At 36.5% G+C, this 17,978-nt stretch overlaps 1 protein-coding gene across 2 annotated transcripts in view; it reads left to right on the top strand.

The window, feature by feature from the left end:
- Positions 1–16,734, top strand: part of LOC126381493 (uncharacterized) — an 85,016-nt gene extending 68,282 nt beyond the window's left edge. For both annotated transcript variants that reach the window (XM_050030979.1, XM_050030973.1), the window contains 2 exons: positions 15,194–15,947; positions 16,198–16,734. In XM_050030979.1, coding sequence (XP_049886936.1) covers positions 15,194–15,947; positions 16,198–16,409 — 966 coding nt within the window. In that variant the 3' untranslated portion in view covers positions 16,410–16,734. The remainder of the gene's footprint in view (positions 1–15,193; positions 15,948–16,197) is intronic.
- Positions 16,735–17,978: the final 1,244 nt, after the last annotated feature.

The following is a 17,978-nucleotide window of genomic DNA, read 5'->3' as shown; positions in this document are numbered from 1 at the left end:
GCCCCCTGACCTGACAGAGCCGCCAGTAGGTACATGGCTCAATCCTATTTTACCCGGATACGGCGAAGCAAAATGGAGGTTTATTAAGTCTCATAGATTCTTTATGGAAACAAATCCTTCGAGTTTAGGTTTTGGAGAGTTAATGGGCAATTGCGCCACGTGACTCACTGATGTGCAAAATCAGCAATAAAGTCGTAACAAACAGAAAAAGCAGATGACATCAGCAAATTGCGATTTATACAAAAAAAAATCGGAAGCCTTAAATAACGCTTTTTCGAAGTGATAAGCACTAATGCACTATTAAAGATATATTGGCCCCGATTCCTGCAGACACCTCCGAATTTTATTTTAAGTTATACCTGTCATTTTCTTATCCACCGAAAAGGAAAGGGACGAATGATTGACATCATATATTATTATGATGATGAATATCCCGGGCGAATAAAATAGGCATCTCGCTGGTATGCAATCCGTTTGACGTGCTTTCTACTTAACTATGTCGGGTTATTGGCCGATGTAAAATATTTAGACGGTTGTTTTAGATGTCTGCTTAAAATTGACGTGTATTCCATAAATTTTATGCCAGTTGATTACCCGTCCCTTTCTTTTTAAAAAATAAGAAAATGACAGATATAACTTAAAATAAAATTAGATGGCGTCTGCAGGAATTAGCACCATTTTGTAACTATTATGTATATTAAAATCACAAAGATAAAACTAAAACGAATTCGAACATTGTAATGTGTCGTTTAAACGCAGCCTGTCCGAAAAGTAGGTATCCTAGAATAGAAGTAAATGAGATTGTGTTATCCAAAGGAAGTGTGGTTCGGTATAGATTGCTGCAGTAGACTAACTAACTTTTTGGAAGTGTTATTACAAAATCTAGCAACCTGTGCTTGGCAAGCATTTCTTTGAATAGTACAATACGTAAAACTTTTATATGTGTTGTGCGAATTTTGTTTGATTAGTATTATTAATAATAATAATAATAAAGTTTATTGTAGATTTGTCTCGTATAACATTATCAAAGTGTCGGGTTGATGTAGGGGCAAGTCAGTGAATAATGCACTCGTTATGTACTGTTATATTTTGTATCAATAAATACATAAATTAAAAAAGTGTCTTAGGCTATTTCGCCAACCCGCAGTGGAGCAGCGTGGTGGAGTATGCTACATACCCCCTCCGGTTGATTGAGGAGAGACCTGTGCCCAGCAGCGGTACGTATAGAGACTGTTTATGTATGTATGTAGGCTATTTCGTCACTTGAAAGAGGCATCCGATTTACCGTTTTACGTTACGAGTGCTATAACTACGTCGCGCCGTAAATGTAGCGATGTCCTTCGACAGTAGGGTGTGGGACGTAAACGTAATTTATTTATTTTTCTGAAGACTTTTCTAAATTGGTTTGGAGTTCGTTTTTCTCCGATTCATCATAGGAAACCTATGCCCAGCAGAAGAACTTTTATAGGATGTTTATGTAATAATTATACAAGTTTACACAACAATGTGATTTGCGATTTTCTATAAGGAGCCAAAATGCGATATCCTCGCTTCCACATATTGAATTACCGTCAAATGAATGAAATTAATTATATGCCCATTTTATTCTCTTTAGAAATAATGAATATGGATGACGACAATTATATATTTTTTTAAATTATCAATGCAATGCAGACATTTGTCTTTTCTATCTGTAAAATGTTACGTAAATATACGTATATTATGACCTATATCTTCCCACACTAGACAATCTACACAGTACCAGCTAGCTGTGTCAATTGTTGTTAAAAACTGAAGTTGATTTGTTTTGTTCGGTAAGAGGTCTCGTATTTAATACAAGATTACTAAGATTGGAAACAGGATTAATCCTACAATAAATAAACTTTTTCTACTCCTCTACTTTAATCTGGCATTTAAATAACCAAAAAGTCTAATATAAGTACATACATAATTAAACTCTTTGAAAAAGTGTACGCTCTATGGCCTATAAAAGCATTGTTTACAAAGTGTAACTGTACTATAATGTCGCCAAAAAAGCATTGTTGTTGTTTTTTTTTTGACCTGGAAACTGGCACCTTTACTTTGTTTGGTGCCATAGATATACTATAAAAAAAAAGTATACATTTGCCGCCATTTTCCCGCGCGTTGGAAAATAATTTTTATAAATAAAATTTTTCTTTGTATAATTTTTGTTTCATTTTTGTTTCAAAATTACGTCGTCGTAGAAAAAGTATTGTATGCAACGTTGTATAACTAGGTCAAAAAATGCTCGTGGCGTCTCTTATTGCGATGTTCGCCAAGGCTCACATGACGCCACTCGCATTTTTTGACCCTTCTTATACAACTGTTGCATAAAATACTATTACTTAGCTGTGAAATAGACTACTCTGGGAGCCATCCTACTCGCGTCAGACAGAGTGCTGCGGGGCGGAAGGCAAGAGGGAAATCACTGCCCCATTTTATCCTAAACAGTAGCATGGAGAATGCTACACCGACAAGAGCATGGCTCTTAAATTAGTGATGATAAATCAATGACTTTAATGTTGCTACCTACGACCTAGAGCCGTGATAGACCTTGGAAGAACGCTCGACTCTCATTGTGAGGATTATTGAAGGAAAAATCGTAAGGATTGCGTTTCGGAGGTATGTGCCAAACCTGTATTGCACTAGCTTTCCCTTCGCGGGTCTGAAGGTTACACAGGCAATCGCTTCTATAAAAAAAAACCTGTCAAATCTTCAGATTAGGTAAACGGTCTCTGTGAAAAACAGGATAACGTTAGAAAGACGATGATGAGTTGCAACTCATCAGAGTTGTGGCTCTGCCCACCCCGATAGCAATAATGAGCATGAGTTTTGTCTATTTCTAAGTCTGTCTGTTTGAAATTATTTTTATAGTTTTATTCAGTTCCGTAATGATGTATATCTATACACTTCTTCTCTTATATCGTGTGGGTTGTGAGGAGGTTACTATTGAACCACAAAAGGCCTCTGACATTGCTCACTAGTTACTACTTACTGTCGTAAGTACCATAGTCGTTTCATGAGCCACGGCCATACGCTGAAACCCAAGTTGTCTTTTAGCACACTCCAGACACACAATAATGCTACTTGGTAATTCAATTTGTTTTTATTGCCTACAACCGTTTACGATCTGACGACTCCAACGCCACTACGTCCTGACGTATCTTACCTAATAAACACCATAAGGTAGGTACTATAGCACCGGAACTACGTTAAAAGACATGTGTAGATGATGCATAATATTTATTTATTTATTTATTTTCATGGAATAATAAACAATTATACATGATATGTTAACAATAGGTGTATGATATTTTCACATAAGTACATGTACAATCAACCACATTATCCACGTATTAATTTAAAATGTCGTCTAGTGAGTTGAAAAAGGTTATGTTATAAATTAAACAAAAAATAAATCAGCTCAGGGCTTGAATAATAGTTTTTTTAAACTTAGAACTAGATAAATTGAATATGTCTATAAAATGAAATGAGTCATTGTATAATGTTTATTGTTCGATTTCTTGCTGGCGTTAGAGTTAATATTAAGCCTTTAAACGCCCCGACATGGCTCATGAACGACTACGCTTAGGTATGTAAATAAAGAGTAGCCGGGGCCAACAGCTTAACGTGCCCTCCGAAGCACGGGTCATCTTACTTTTGGACAGTCCTCAGGTTATCAGTATGCAATGTCCTAACGAAACTAGATATCATAGAGTGGTTTTTATGTTATGTCCCCTGTGGGATTCGAACCCCGGATATCCGGATCGTGAGCTCAACACACAAGCTCTGGACCTCTGTAACCGACTTTTTCACATTTTATAAAGAAGATATTATATTAATACCCTATCAGCATTCTAAAAACAAGGAATAAAGTAAATCTCATGCTGGCTCGATACAAAAAAACTCACAATCGTATTCGAACGACCTCCTTTTCGAGACAATATAATAAACAAGGCGCCTTCAGGACACATGGCTCAATTTGTCTTCAAATACCTTCTAAAAAAAGAAACACCCAAAAACTATTTCTATAACAGAACAGCCAACGGGTAAGGAGGAAGTTATTTCCTCATGTATTACTTATATTTACGACGTAACATACCTAACCTATCACAATTTCTACGCGGTAATGGTAACCATAATAATCTTCTGAAATAAGGAAAGAAATAGATTCCAATAAAATAATAAAAATACGGTAAATATGGCAAACGATAAAGCGTCACACATTCACTTTATGTCGCGGCTAGGCTGCCTATTATGTTACATTGCATATTATGTTACCTTTCGTATTGAAAGTTTAGGATGGTAAATAATACAGAACATTTTCTCTTATTCTCACCATTTAATTTCTTATTTTATACACTGGAGACGGTATTATTGATGAAGGTAGGATTACGTTTTTTATCAACCTTAGCAACACGAGGAAAGGGTCCCCGTCCGCCCAAGATTTTTATTCCTTAGGGTTTTTGGCCTGTTTACAGAAATCTTTTGTCTTCATTTTGGTTTAAATTATCTTTTACACAACTCACTTGTCACAGAAAATGGCAGAAAATACTTTATATTTCTATCAAACCAGCAGTATTTTTTTTTGTAAGTATATTATTTTTCTCTATGAAACGTATTTATTAGTGAAAAATTTTAAATACTTACAGAAACCTTTTTTCTTTCAAATGAAAACTTTTTGTTATTTTTCACAATACTACTCGAAAGAGATTCAATCTATAATCACTGGCCGATTACGCTAAAAAAATCTTTGATTGCCATTAGCTATACCTTTCCTATTTTTTAGTAAATGGTTATTTGACATTTCTTACGTGATTTTGATCGTCATTGTGACCAGTTCCCTAAACAATTAAGAAAAGAATAGTAACTTTTTAGATGCATAAAAAATAAAGTCGTTTTTTTTTTAATTAAGTATGCTAACCTCCTTTCGTTACTATTTTCTACGTGTTACACCCACTTGGATACGCCTGAGATTATTATTTTTTTAAATGAAGTGAAAGGGGCCTTATTGTTTTGATTTGTAAAGTCTTATTCATTCACTCGTGCGTGTCAAAGTATAATTTTAGTCAGTTGGTTACCCTAATATGTGAGACAAGCTAACAACAAAAACACGTGGATCAACTCAACCATTGCTTCCTTCTTCTTATATTATACAAAGACAAAATGCTAATGTTTTGCCCTTTTTGTACCCTGTATTTGGACCCTGCCCGAGTTAGTCGATATTTCTGAGCTAAATTAAACTCCAGCTTATTGCCGCTTTGTGCACTATCAATTGGTCGGAAAGGAAACCCTTATTTAACTGTAACAGAGGGAACTACCTCTGTCCAGATTATCTGCATGAATGGTCTGCGTACAAATTGCTTATTGGATTGAGGAACGCTATTTTCACTCAACTCATGCCGACTGTTTATATCCATTTTGTTTTGTTTGCGTTATTCACGTCTAAACTATGTCTTAATTATAATGTAGAACCCTGTCATATCAAAATATACACTTCTCATCAAAAAAATCGAAACACCTTGCAAGTTTACGTTTTGTCAGGATTATCAGAAAAATGTGTACATTTAGGAATAAATGTTAAATGTCGTTTAATAGTGAGTAATATGAGCTTATCAAATCTTAATGTTAATGTTCTAAATTTAAATGAATTTTTCATAGGTTTCGTATTTTGTTAAATGAGTCATTTTTATTCCGTATGGAGTATAAAGGAAATGGATAAAACAACACACGTAAATGAAAAAAAAAAGCTAAAAAACGTTTATTTAATAACTTGTATTCCCTCCCCGAGCTCTAATTACTGCTTCCATACGGTTCTTCATCGATCGGATGAGAGTCACGATCACATGCTGTGGTATATTGTCCCATTCCTCTTGGATTGCATCTTGCAGCTGGCTAAGTGTTTCTGGGGCAGGATCTCTTGCTCGAATTCGTCTCTTTAATTCATCCCACAGATGTTCAATGGGATTCATGTCCGGGCTTCTTGCTGGCCATTCCATAATAGAGATATCGACTTCGTTAAGATAATCTCGTACGACGCCCGCGGTGTGAGCCCTAGCATTGTCGTGCATGAATATGAAGCCGTTGCCAATAAAATGTGCATAGGGCATCACATGAGGCTCGAGACACTCTTCGACGTACCGATGACAGTTTAGTGCAGGCAGACGTGGCCCAGACACGAAAGCAAGCTCTGTCTTACCGTCGGCGCTGATTCCTCCCCAAACCGTCCACGAACCGCCACCATAGCTGACCTTTTCTTCAATGCAGCATTGTGCATAGCGTTCTCCGTCTCTTCTGTAGACCTTGTTCCTTCCGTCGTTACCATACAGCATAATTTTACACTCATCAGAAAAGAGAACTTTGCTCCACTGTAGGTATGACCAATTTAGGTGCTCACGTGCAAAGTTAAGGCGCGCTCTTCGATGGTCTGCAGTTAATTTCGGCCCATTTGCTGGCTTATGCGGTACCAGTCCACGATCCTTCAACCTTCTTCTAATTGTAGAGTCACTTACAGCCACCCTTCGTACAACACGAAGCCGCTGCTGCAGTTGAAAAGCGTTAAGGCGTCGATTTCTTAAAGAAGTTGTTACAATAAATCGATCATCTCGCTCAGAAGTGACCCGATTCCTGCCAGATCCTGAACGGCGCGTGAACAAACCAGTCTCCCGATAACGTTTATAGACTCTATGAACAGATGACAGGCTTAGATGCAGTCTTGCAGCCACAACACGCTGACTAAGGCCAGAATCCAGCAATGCCACAACTTGGGCGGCTTCTGTGGGCGAAGTATCCATACGTTTTAGAAAAAAAACCTTTTTTCAGACGTCCCAAAGTCACAGTATTGAAATAAAAAACAAAAAGTTTAAGGATAGGCGCCAATTTTTAGTTTTTAAACGCTAAATGTACTCCAACCCTAAACACACATTTGTCTCAAAACAGTGATTCATTTCGTTTATAAGATAAACAAATGAAATTCTAATTTTGAATTTAGAATTTTCGCTTATTACTGTAATGGCCAAACTGCCAGCTATACATTTATGTATTTTTTTTCATCGTATGAATTCTTTTTTGTGTTAAATTCGGACAGAAACAATGAAAACGGAAGTGTTTCGATTTTTTTGATGAGAAGTGTATTTAAAACTGACGACCGCTTTCAAAAATCTATATGTCCATCGTTTTCGCTTAACTTTTGACACTTATTTTGACGTATTTTGTATCAAAAAATATTATAAGTACTTAGATCAAGATAGATTATTGAAAACAGCCGTTAGTAAGTTTTTATTTTAATATGTCTATATTTTATATAATTAACGTTTCTAAATGTGACTGTATTATGATTATATGTAGAAGGCAATCGTAACAATATAAATGTTGACAAGTAAGGCGGTAAAATTATACCCTTTCTAGAATATTTTTATTGAATTTTAATAGACTGTGCTAAAGATGGTTAAGAGTTATTGAATTTCTAAAGAATAACTTAACTTAATCAAAAGAAAATGATTTGATTAAGTTATGTTATTCTTTAAAATTTTCTGTTTCTTCCTGTATTGACTTCTGAAAGTAGTTGAAGCATGAAAATACCGTTGAGGAGTCGGTAGCGTTTTTTAATTACTTATCTTAAGATGGGTAACCGTATAATAGCGTTCGGGCTTTTTCGTGTTATAGAGAACAAAACTGTAGCATCATTCAAATAAATTCAAATATGCTTTATTGCGCGCAAAGAAAACATACAATCATGTATAAAACATTTTGCAACAGTATAAATGGCATGGCCATACTGACTGAAATAATTTTCAGTGATAATTGTAGTGTTTACCGGGAATCGACTATAAAAAAACTTGGATGCGGGACGGTGCAACAACAACGGTTAATATAATAACTACTGTAATAATCTGTATTTGTATAAATACACATAAAATTACATGCTCAATATAATACGTATAATACATAACATACATAAATAGCCTATATACGTCCCACTGCTGGGCACAGGCCTCCTCTCAATCAACCGGAGAGGGTATGGAGCATACTCCACCACGCTGCTCCACTGCGGGTTGGTGGAGGTGTTTTTACGGCTAATAGCCGGGACCAATGGCTTAGCGTGCCCTCCGAAGCACGGAATGAACTTATTTTTTCGGACAATCAGGTGATTCAAGCCTGAAAAGTCCTTACCAAACAAAGGACAGTCTCACAAAGTGATTTCGACAATGTCCCCATCGGGAATCGAACCCGGACCTCCAGATCGTGAGCCTAACGCTCTTACCACTAGACCACGGAGGCTGTATAATACATATTGATCTAAATACCTGACCATACTAAAGAGGAAATAATAGACTATACATAGAGACACACTTCAAATCTTACACGGTAAATATTGTGTGCACCTATAATTGGCTTATGTAACAGTCTAATTCCTGATGTACTTAATGTTTTATTATACAGGGTGTGAGTGACATCATAACAAAATCTTTGAGGGATGATTCAGCCCATGATTCTGAGTTGATATCAAGTGGAATTTTGCGTCGCAAAAGCATGGAACGAAAAATAGTTTAAAAAAGACACTAAAATTTTCATGAATTTTCCGACAGGAAATTCCACTTAATATCGACTCAGAATCATGGTCTGAATCAATTCCTTCAGTATTCGTTACGGTGTATGTTCTTGTATGGCATGTAAGTGACATCGTAACGAATACTGAGAGGGATGATTCAGCTCGTTATTTAAGATAATATCAAGTGGAATTTTCCATCGCAAAAGTATAGAATTGAAAATAATTTAAAAAACCGCATTTTGCAGTGTGACAAAAATATGAACCAACGAAAACACGAACTTTAAAATTAGAATATAGCTGCGATTAAATATAATTAATATAAATTATTTAAATTAAACCCGCAGTGGAGCAGCGTGGTGGAGTATGCTCCATACCCCCTCCGGTTGATTGAGGGGAGGCCTGTGCCCAGCAGTGGGACGTATATAGGCAGTTTATGTTTTATGTTTATTTAAATTAAAAAAACTAAAAAACAATTTTGCGACGGAAAAATCCACTTAATATTTACTCATCATCATGGTCCTAATCATCCCCCTCAGTATTCGTTACAATACATTGTTTTAAGTTTCATAATCATAATTAAAGAACATACATAATAACGGGTTTATACGGCGTTTAAATGGGGATATCCAATCTCCAATCTCATCAGTCATCCCGTGATCATGGCACTTGCAACAGTGTCGAAATATCGGGAGTCTCATATCCCCATTTAAACGCGGTAAGAACCCGTTATTATGTGCTTTAATTCGTTACAATGTCACTAACAACCTATATACTTAAGCTGTTGGTATACCTTTTTATAAATAAATAAATAGACACATCATTCTGTGTAGAGAGGAGGCTGTTACTCTATCTGGGAAGTATGATAGACTATTTATCATACTATGTACATTATTCTCTTGTAGCCCAGTTTGTTGAACGCTTGCCTATCACTTTGAGGTCGCAGGGTCGAATCCCAGCACAGGCCTAAACCAATGTATTTCGAATTTGTTATCGATTTTCTGTCTGGATCATAAATGATTATCACGTGTTCAACAGTGAAGGAAAACATCGTGAGGAAACCCACATTCCCGAAAAATGCATTTTCGGAGGTATGTGACCTAACCTGTATTGGGCTGGGTTTTCCTTCACAGGTTGGAAGGTCGGAGAGGCAGTCGCTTCTGTACAAAATCGATCCTATCAAATCAGGTTAGGCAAGCGGACCCTGTGAAAAACAGGATTTGTGAAGTTATCAAAAAGTACCCCAAATATTGAACACAAGACAACTTAAATACTAACATTTGGTTTCCCGCAAATTGTGAAAGTGTATGTTTGTGTTTGAGCTCGCTCAGACAGTTATACGAGGAAAACAAACAAAACTTCTTTATTACCGAACCATCTCCATTGTCTCCACCAAATTTCTTATTTTACTTTGCTTAAGTTCGTGTCTATGTTGGCGAACTTTGAATACTTACCGTAAATTTACCGTGCAATGAAAACTTTAATGGCAGGCCTTCGTTTTACCTTATAAATACGCAAATATAGTATATTTAGTGCCAGCTTGTTTTGTTCTTATTAATTACTAGAGGGCCTGTCCAGCATGCATTCGCTTTTGATTACTGCAACCATTGATGTATAATTTGTTACTACAATAACACTTGTGGGGTAAATGAGATATTACCAGAGACATTCCTATTTGCGGGGCGCCGATAATACATACACACATAGCTGCTTGTAGTGTTTACATAAGTACATAAACACATCTTATTGTAATAACGTAGGTATAATTAAATAATATAAAAAATATATATATTATAAAATACTTGAATCGATATAATCGAATCGAATATAATATATTATGTACATTCTATCGCCTCGGGCGACGCACTACGCGGTGGCCACAATTAAAAAGTAAACTGTACGGGTATGTACGGGGGTGGAGTGAAGACGTAGTGTGTGGCGAGCCGATATTTATTTATATATTATATTGAGGCGAATACACTATACAACTTAAACATAACATCCTTCTTTTTGAAGTCGGTTAAAAAATGTATTATGACTGCCTGGTGTCCAAAGTAAAATAAAAAATATAAACACCCACTCGCCATCCCATAATAGTCGGCAGAACCACAAATAGGTTAGTTTCCAACTAGTCAAATCAGTCACTTTTTACTAAACGTCAAAACATGGAATTACTATGATTTTGCAACAGAGGTCCGTGTTGGTCTATGGAATTTGTATGGAAAAGCACACTGTGACATCATAGAAAAACGTGATAAAATGTCGGAATAATTTAAATAGAAAAAAGGAGATATTTTTCCTTAGTTTTGAGTCTGTCTTTATTTAGTATTAATCAGAATTTCATAATTTATCTTGAGCCTAGTACACGACCCAATTATGACAAGATAATTGCAGCCATTTTGATGCGAAGTCCTACGATCAATACGATGAGAACCGTATGATGAAAGGCAATCAGCACGTTGCCCATATAATGGTTCATAATGCAGAATAGATTCAAACCGTCTGTCCGTGTATTACCTTCTCACATCTAAATTACCGAACTGATCGTAATTTAGCACTTAGTTCGCTTCTGGAGGAAGCGCATAGGCTTCTTGTATCCTAGACAATATTCATTAATGAACCAGCAAACAGATACATAGTTCAACATTGCTTTTTTGTGACTCATTGTACATTTGACGAATATGGCATTAGCTACTTGGCCGGACAAATGGGGTACGCTGAGGGCTCTCTCTTGGTTGCCTGAATGTGCGTTAACCGTATATATACCAGCCTCATCAACCCTGGTGTCAAGGTTATGATTGAGCCGCCAAAAGCCCATAACATGGCACATGTAACGATTACTCACATACATCAGTAAATAGTAACCGGGACCAACGTGCGAACGAAGCACGGATCATCTTACTTTCGGACAATCGGGTGATCAGCCTGTAATGTCCTAACCAAACTAGGGATCACAAAGTGATGCTAGCCGTTGATGGCTCGGAAGGTCGACGGCTTTATCACGACCACGGTGTCTTCATGTTGACCCACGTGGTTGCCAGGAAACGTGCGAATCGACATAAAATGACTCATCACACTTCCCTACAATTTGCACCGGCTGGAACTTAACGGCTTTACTCCTTGTCTAAGGCATAGGTGCTATCTGGCGATTTAGCGACAAGCTACGAAGTATTTTTCAGGTAAAAAATGTTAGATCAATTTGTTTTCTAAGTAAATAATGGTGCTTATTCCTGTAAACACCATCTAATTTTATTTTAAGTTATATCTGTCATTTTCTTACCCGCCAACGGGACGGGTAATAACAAGCATAACATTTATGGAAGACACGTCAATTTTAAGCACAAATCTAAAACAACCGTCTAAAAAAATTTACATTGGCCAATAACCCGACAGAATTATGTTGACAGCACACGTCAAACGGTTTGCATGCCAGCGAGATACCTACCTTTTTTATTCGCCTGGGATATTCATTAATTTACTCATTCTTCCTAAAATTAAGAGCTGTCAATCATCCGTTCCTTTCCTTTTCGGCGGATAAGAAAATGACAGGTATAAATTAAAGTAAAATTAGGAGGTGTCTGCAGGAATCAGGGCCAATATCTTCGTACAGAGTTCCGTGACAAATAAAAGAAAAAATAAACCCTAATTTGATGATTCGTAAGTACAGTTTCACTAACACAGTTGGCTCGACCAATACAAAAAGCTCGGTGAGGTGTGGGTTAGTAGGTACCTAATTCATCTTGCGATGGATTTACCTCTGCCTACCCTAATTGATGTGAGCTTATTTTGTGTTATGTTGCGGCAGTTCGTCAGGCTGTCACATCAGCTCATCTCAGAAACTTTAAACAGTAACGACTTAAAGTCTATAAGTACTGAGATATAGGTAAATTAACCTCTTAGAACCCCACATAGCAAAAGTGTTTATAGTAATCTGAAGCTAAACAAACATTTTTGTATGATAATTTTAGACAGCGTAACTAGTCAAACTGTCTGAACTTTGTAGTAAAACTATGACGAATATTTAAGTTTTAGTAAATTCCCAATAATATTACCAACATACTATCCGATCCGGCTAGCTTTGTTACGGAACTATTTTTATTCATTACGGACCCCTAAAAAGGACGCATTCTATGCCGTTAACGATAGCGGAAGCATTTGGATGAACCCTCAGGTTTAACATATAAGCTAAATTTAATATATTCTAAGTTTATCATGCGATGTATGAATTTCTAACCCAATTTACCCCGATACCGACCCCGCCGGTGTAGTCGACGATTTCCCTCATTCAGCGCTCATCGGTATCGTTAATTTTTTCAAATATTCTTCCTCTGGACACTCTCAGGCCTGTTGTCATAAATTTTGTACCGGGTGAGAGCCCTCAGCGCTCCCCATTTGTCCAGCCAAGTAGTTAATGTCATCTGCGGCAAATCTACAATAAGTCACGTCATTTTTTTTTTTAATGACCCCATGGGAAATATATTTGTGAGTTTATATTTTTCTCTGTGATGACTGATAATGTAATACTATAGGCACGATGCCAATTACTTAATATTCAAATCGGTAATTCGTAGTTGTCAACACGCCACCCGCTTGCATTTGGAAAAGTGTACGACCTCCGTTACCGATAGATATAATGACATAAATAGATTCACCATAATCCACTGCTATGTGACTTATATCGAGTTTGAAAACAAGGCCATATTTTAAGTATGTAGAACATCACACTTTCTCATTGTAATTAAATTTCAATTTAATTATCACTATTCGAATGTGCATGAGGCTTTTATTCATAATGACAAGAATTTTACCAAATTTGAAAATAAATACAGAATATGGAAAAAGTACAGTGAGCACACAGAGGCACTTTTAAAAAATCATCCGCTTTAATATTTATTAACTCGACAACAATTTATTAAATTGTAAGTAAATGTACGTGACATTTCATCACAACATAAAATCTACATTATAGGCTCTTGAATTTAATCTTGAATGAATTTAAGTATATATACGTAAGTATATAGACAACATTCATACTTTCATATGTTTAAATACATTTCCACTTGCTTTGATCACTCACTCGTTAGAAGCATTTGCCTCATTAGGTGAAGACTCAAACGCCAACGTACATACTACAGATCAACTTCAAAGAAGTGTCAAAATATAATATTGGAAATCCGAATCAATGCATGAAACTGGGTTATCTTAAATATATTTATATAAATAAATATATATATTAAAAAAAAATAATGCGTTAAATATTTGATATACTTTATTATTTACTCATTTATATTATTAAATAAAAGGCACTTACTGATCATTCTTCATCGCGCTGTCATATGTCAAATATTTTAAACATCAGTGTTTGATACTTACTTACTTATTTCCGTTTCTAAGATTTATTTTTTATTTATTTTGTAATATAAAAGGAGAAATTAACTCACTGCCTGACATATCAACGCACAGCTTAAACGGCTAATAGGCACTTGAAATTTGGAAGGAACGTAGCCTGGGTACCGTAGAGATGCACTAAGAAAGAAATTCCCGGAATTCCCATAGGAACGGGAATTAGCGGGAAAATCCTTTTGTATGAAAAATCTAAACTACAAAAGTTAGATGCTTGAAATTTGACATGCACTCCCCCACACACAAAGATCTCTCTTTTATAATACGCCACGCGGACGAAGTCGCGGGCAAAAGCTAGTTTTTGTATTAAGTAAGTTATGCTTCCTGTAAACAAAAAATGCAACTAAACGAATGTAATTATTATTAAGTTACATTTTCACAAATGTTCAAATGGTCTCCTTTTTCAAAGCTTTTACCTGCTTGAAATATTCGGCGAAGGTCGTTCTCAATGTGGGCTTAAGTAATTTTGAACGAAACATGTCTGTTATCCGTGACATTTAGACGGGCACTCTCAACCGTCGGCCTCATGTTCTTTGCTCATTAATTACTAGTTCTGTCCATTAATATCCTTTACTGATTACCGCTCATTCGCTGTCTAACTTCCGCCTAAACGTTGAGGAATTCATTACGTGGCGATTTCTGTTTTTGTTTTGTAGATGTGTATAATGTTTACTGCAAACAGTGCTAGAAAAGCTGGACATACCGTGAATAACGTCCCCAGACCTCACCCGCCAGTCTTGGTTACCCGGTGGTTCTGTGTGTACACACACACACACTCACACATACTTAATAGTTAAACTAGTATTTCAAGTAAGTTGTATTGTCAGTACATAGAGTTTAGATCTCAGAAGTCAAAGGCGAATAAAATACTTAGTTCTCGTTAGCTGCATTCGTTTTTAAGTACCATCTACGTAGTAGTCTAACATCCGTGCCTTTGACGGTCTACGATGAAGTCTTATCTATGGCAAGCAAGACGAAAAGATATGTAAATGGCAGTCGAACAATGAGCCCTCACCTAGCGGGAGCTACTCCCTGAATATTCCAAACAAGTCAAACGCGAATTAAGTGACATCTGAATATTAATTAGCAAACTTCGATATAGCAGATGAAGGGGAGCTCCAAGATGATTCCAATTAACGAGTCGTGATTGTTCTTATTATGTAGTCGGGAGAAGCAGACGCGAATGTAAATGAGAAGTTAACACGCTCTTCCTTGTTCCAGATGAGGCAATTACTGGTTCCTGTGCTGTTACTCGCGGCAGTCGCGCTCTCGTCAAGCAATGTACTTCCAATGACGTCCGCAGACCGCCTGGACACAAACGCCATGAACGGCCAACAATATGACAATATATTTAGTAATAGATACAATACTAGGAATGTCCTTGACACTATGTTTTATACAGTACCCGGCGGTACGTCACAAAGTACTCGACTGCTGAGAAAGATAGGTAAATACAAGAACACCAATAACAATCGGGCTAAAGAGAGTCTCAACGCGGTCGTTAATGAGGAAGATAATTACGACGGCGAGGGGTTCCGGAAAGAACAATGGCATAACTATCCGAGACAATTGGACCGTCTCCACGAATATCTCCTCGATTACCGCGATGGCGATATGAAACGAAGTATCGACACCGACGACCTTGGCATGGAAGAATATGACGCAACAGAATCTAAAGAGAAAAGTAGCAGTAATATAGCAACCAACGAATACCTCCTTGATAATAATGAAGATAAACACAACACATACGACGCAGTTATAGCAGCCACTAACCCCTTTTTAATACTTAAAGTACATTTAACATGTTTGAGTAATCGACTTAAAAAAATGCCTGAAACTAACCCAGAAGAGCTGTTTCAAACAGACTTGAAAAAAAAGACAAATGATGTGGAGGGAAGGCTGTTTACGAATGAAATTAACCCCGCGGCGAAAGTCAAACGAGAAGGCGTGACTGCACAGGAAAATGAACTTTCAAGTAGGTATATTTCCTGCTTGTCAATATAAAACTCAATCACTTGGTTTGAGAAAAAAATAAACTTCGTGATACTTACCTATCGTATTTCTATTTAATCTATAGAATTGCCCTTAATCGACAAGGATGACTGCCTCATTAATATGTTTGGTTAAAAGGATCAGTAAGGAAGCAATTAGTGAACTACTTTCTGAAGCTGTAGAAAATGAATTTGGGGTGCTAATGATATCTAACGGTGTCCTTTTCTTTGCAGATGACAATTCATCGAGTAAGAAGAAGACAGTGAACAAACGGTTGTTTTCACTGTGGAGTAGATTACAGAGTCTGTCGCACAAAGGACATGAACTACCACATCGGAGACATCTGACATTTTACGGCTTCCCTGACTCCGACGGTGGCGGGGCCCTGACCGCGGAGACCAGGGCCATGATGAGGCCCCCTGGGTCCCCCCTGCGGTGGGGATAATATTGAAATCATTATGAACATGAGTCGAACTGGACGGCGCGGATTCCGTCTTTAGAGTTTATTTTATTAACACTTACGAGTGAGTAAATCTAAAGGAATGATCTTGTTGGTATATTTAAATGAAACAGCAATTTTGTTATTTTTAATTTGTTATGTTTTCCTAGTTTACAACTTTTTGTGTCAGGAAGTTAAGTAGTACTAGAACAGAAATAAAATAAACATTTTTGCCAGCGTACTCGTGTAGAGCAGGGAACACGAGCTGCAGTCAAGTGCCCGTTAAAATATGAAGTAGAGTGAAGTTACGAATGCAGAAAAAACCAAGGTTGGCTACTTTTGTACTTGATCATGGCTAAACAAACTTTTAACTAAAATTGTTTGTAAACCATTTCTTGAGAGTTTACTGCTTATTGTTTGCTCTGAGTAGAGCCGGGATAACGGCTGATAAAGGCTGGAGGCGCGAACAAAATCTGACTGTCGGCCCATTACTCAAGCTCTTTCGCAGTCGGGAAAGATGGAAAGACTTTATGTGAATCAAGCTACACAACACTACAAGCTCGAATCTTTGTTGTAATATCTAAGAGCAAACTGTGTGCTTAATTAAATAATAAAAGAAATTTATCGCTTTGTGGTAAATAAATACCTAATTAGGTAGGTACTTAAACTTATGCAATGGAAACTAAGAAAAGCAGAAAGTTAGTCGTAAAGTCATCTATTGAAAATGTTCTTGAATATATTGGCTCGACATATTTCTATATAAAATTGAAAGTAGAATGGCGGAGTGTTCTTGTGTTTCTTCAGTAAGTACGTGTTTATAGGATCGTTATTGGTTTAGGATATTATTTCCATGTAAGTAATAGGGTTCAGTGTTGCCAGCGCCGTTCCAGACTCATGTAAAGGATTCCCTCCTAAAATAATAACCCTCGCTTCTTTTATTTTTTTGTGGAATAGTACCTAGGTGGAACGCATGATGAAGCTGAATAGTACAATAAAAAGACCAAAATAACACTATCTCTTAGAAATTAGTAGACAAATAGATATTTATTTGTGTTGAGGACTTGTATGACTGTTACAATTAAAGCAAATAATTATGTAGAACTGAGTAATACTATTAATAAAGTTGAATGGAATGTTATTAAATTTTGAGTTTGACTTGCATATGGTTATGCCTTATATTAGTCTTCTGAGAATAATATATACGTGTTAAATTAAATCCTTTACTTCCATTTCGGATACCTACCTTATATCTACTGTGTCTATAACGTTTCATAGTATTTTATGAACTTTCATAGTGATAATAAAAAATAAAGTAACTACATTATTCAATATATCTGTAAATAAATACAATGTATATCAGCTTTAACGGTTATTTTATTCGCCTTATACCTATAGATGTAAAGAATAACTACTAAGTGCTTATGATATGACTATACACAAGTAAGTATTCATACCTACACCTACACCTATCACTACATATGAATATGAGTCATAATGTGGCCACACGCTGCTGCGAGTTATATGTATGATAGACGATGAGTGAATTTATATAGGTCCCATTTTTTCCTATACATA

The sequence above is a fragment of the Pectinophora gossypiella genome, chromosome 3 (assembly GCF_024362695.1).
Source record: "Pectinophora gossypiella chromosome 3, ilPecGoss1.1, whole genome shotgun sequence".
NCBI classification, from domain to species: Eukaryota; Metazoa; Arthropoda; class Insecta; order Lepidoptera; family Gelechiidae; genus Pectinophora; species Pectinophora gossypiella.
The sequence above is the reverse complement of the archived record's forward strand: the minus strand, read 5'-3'. Positions and strand labels throughout refer to the sequence as shown.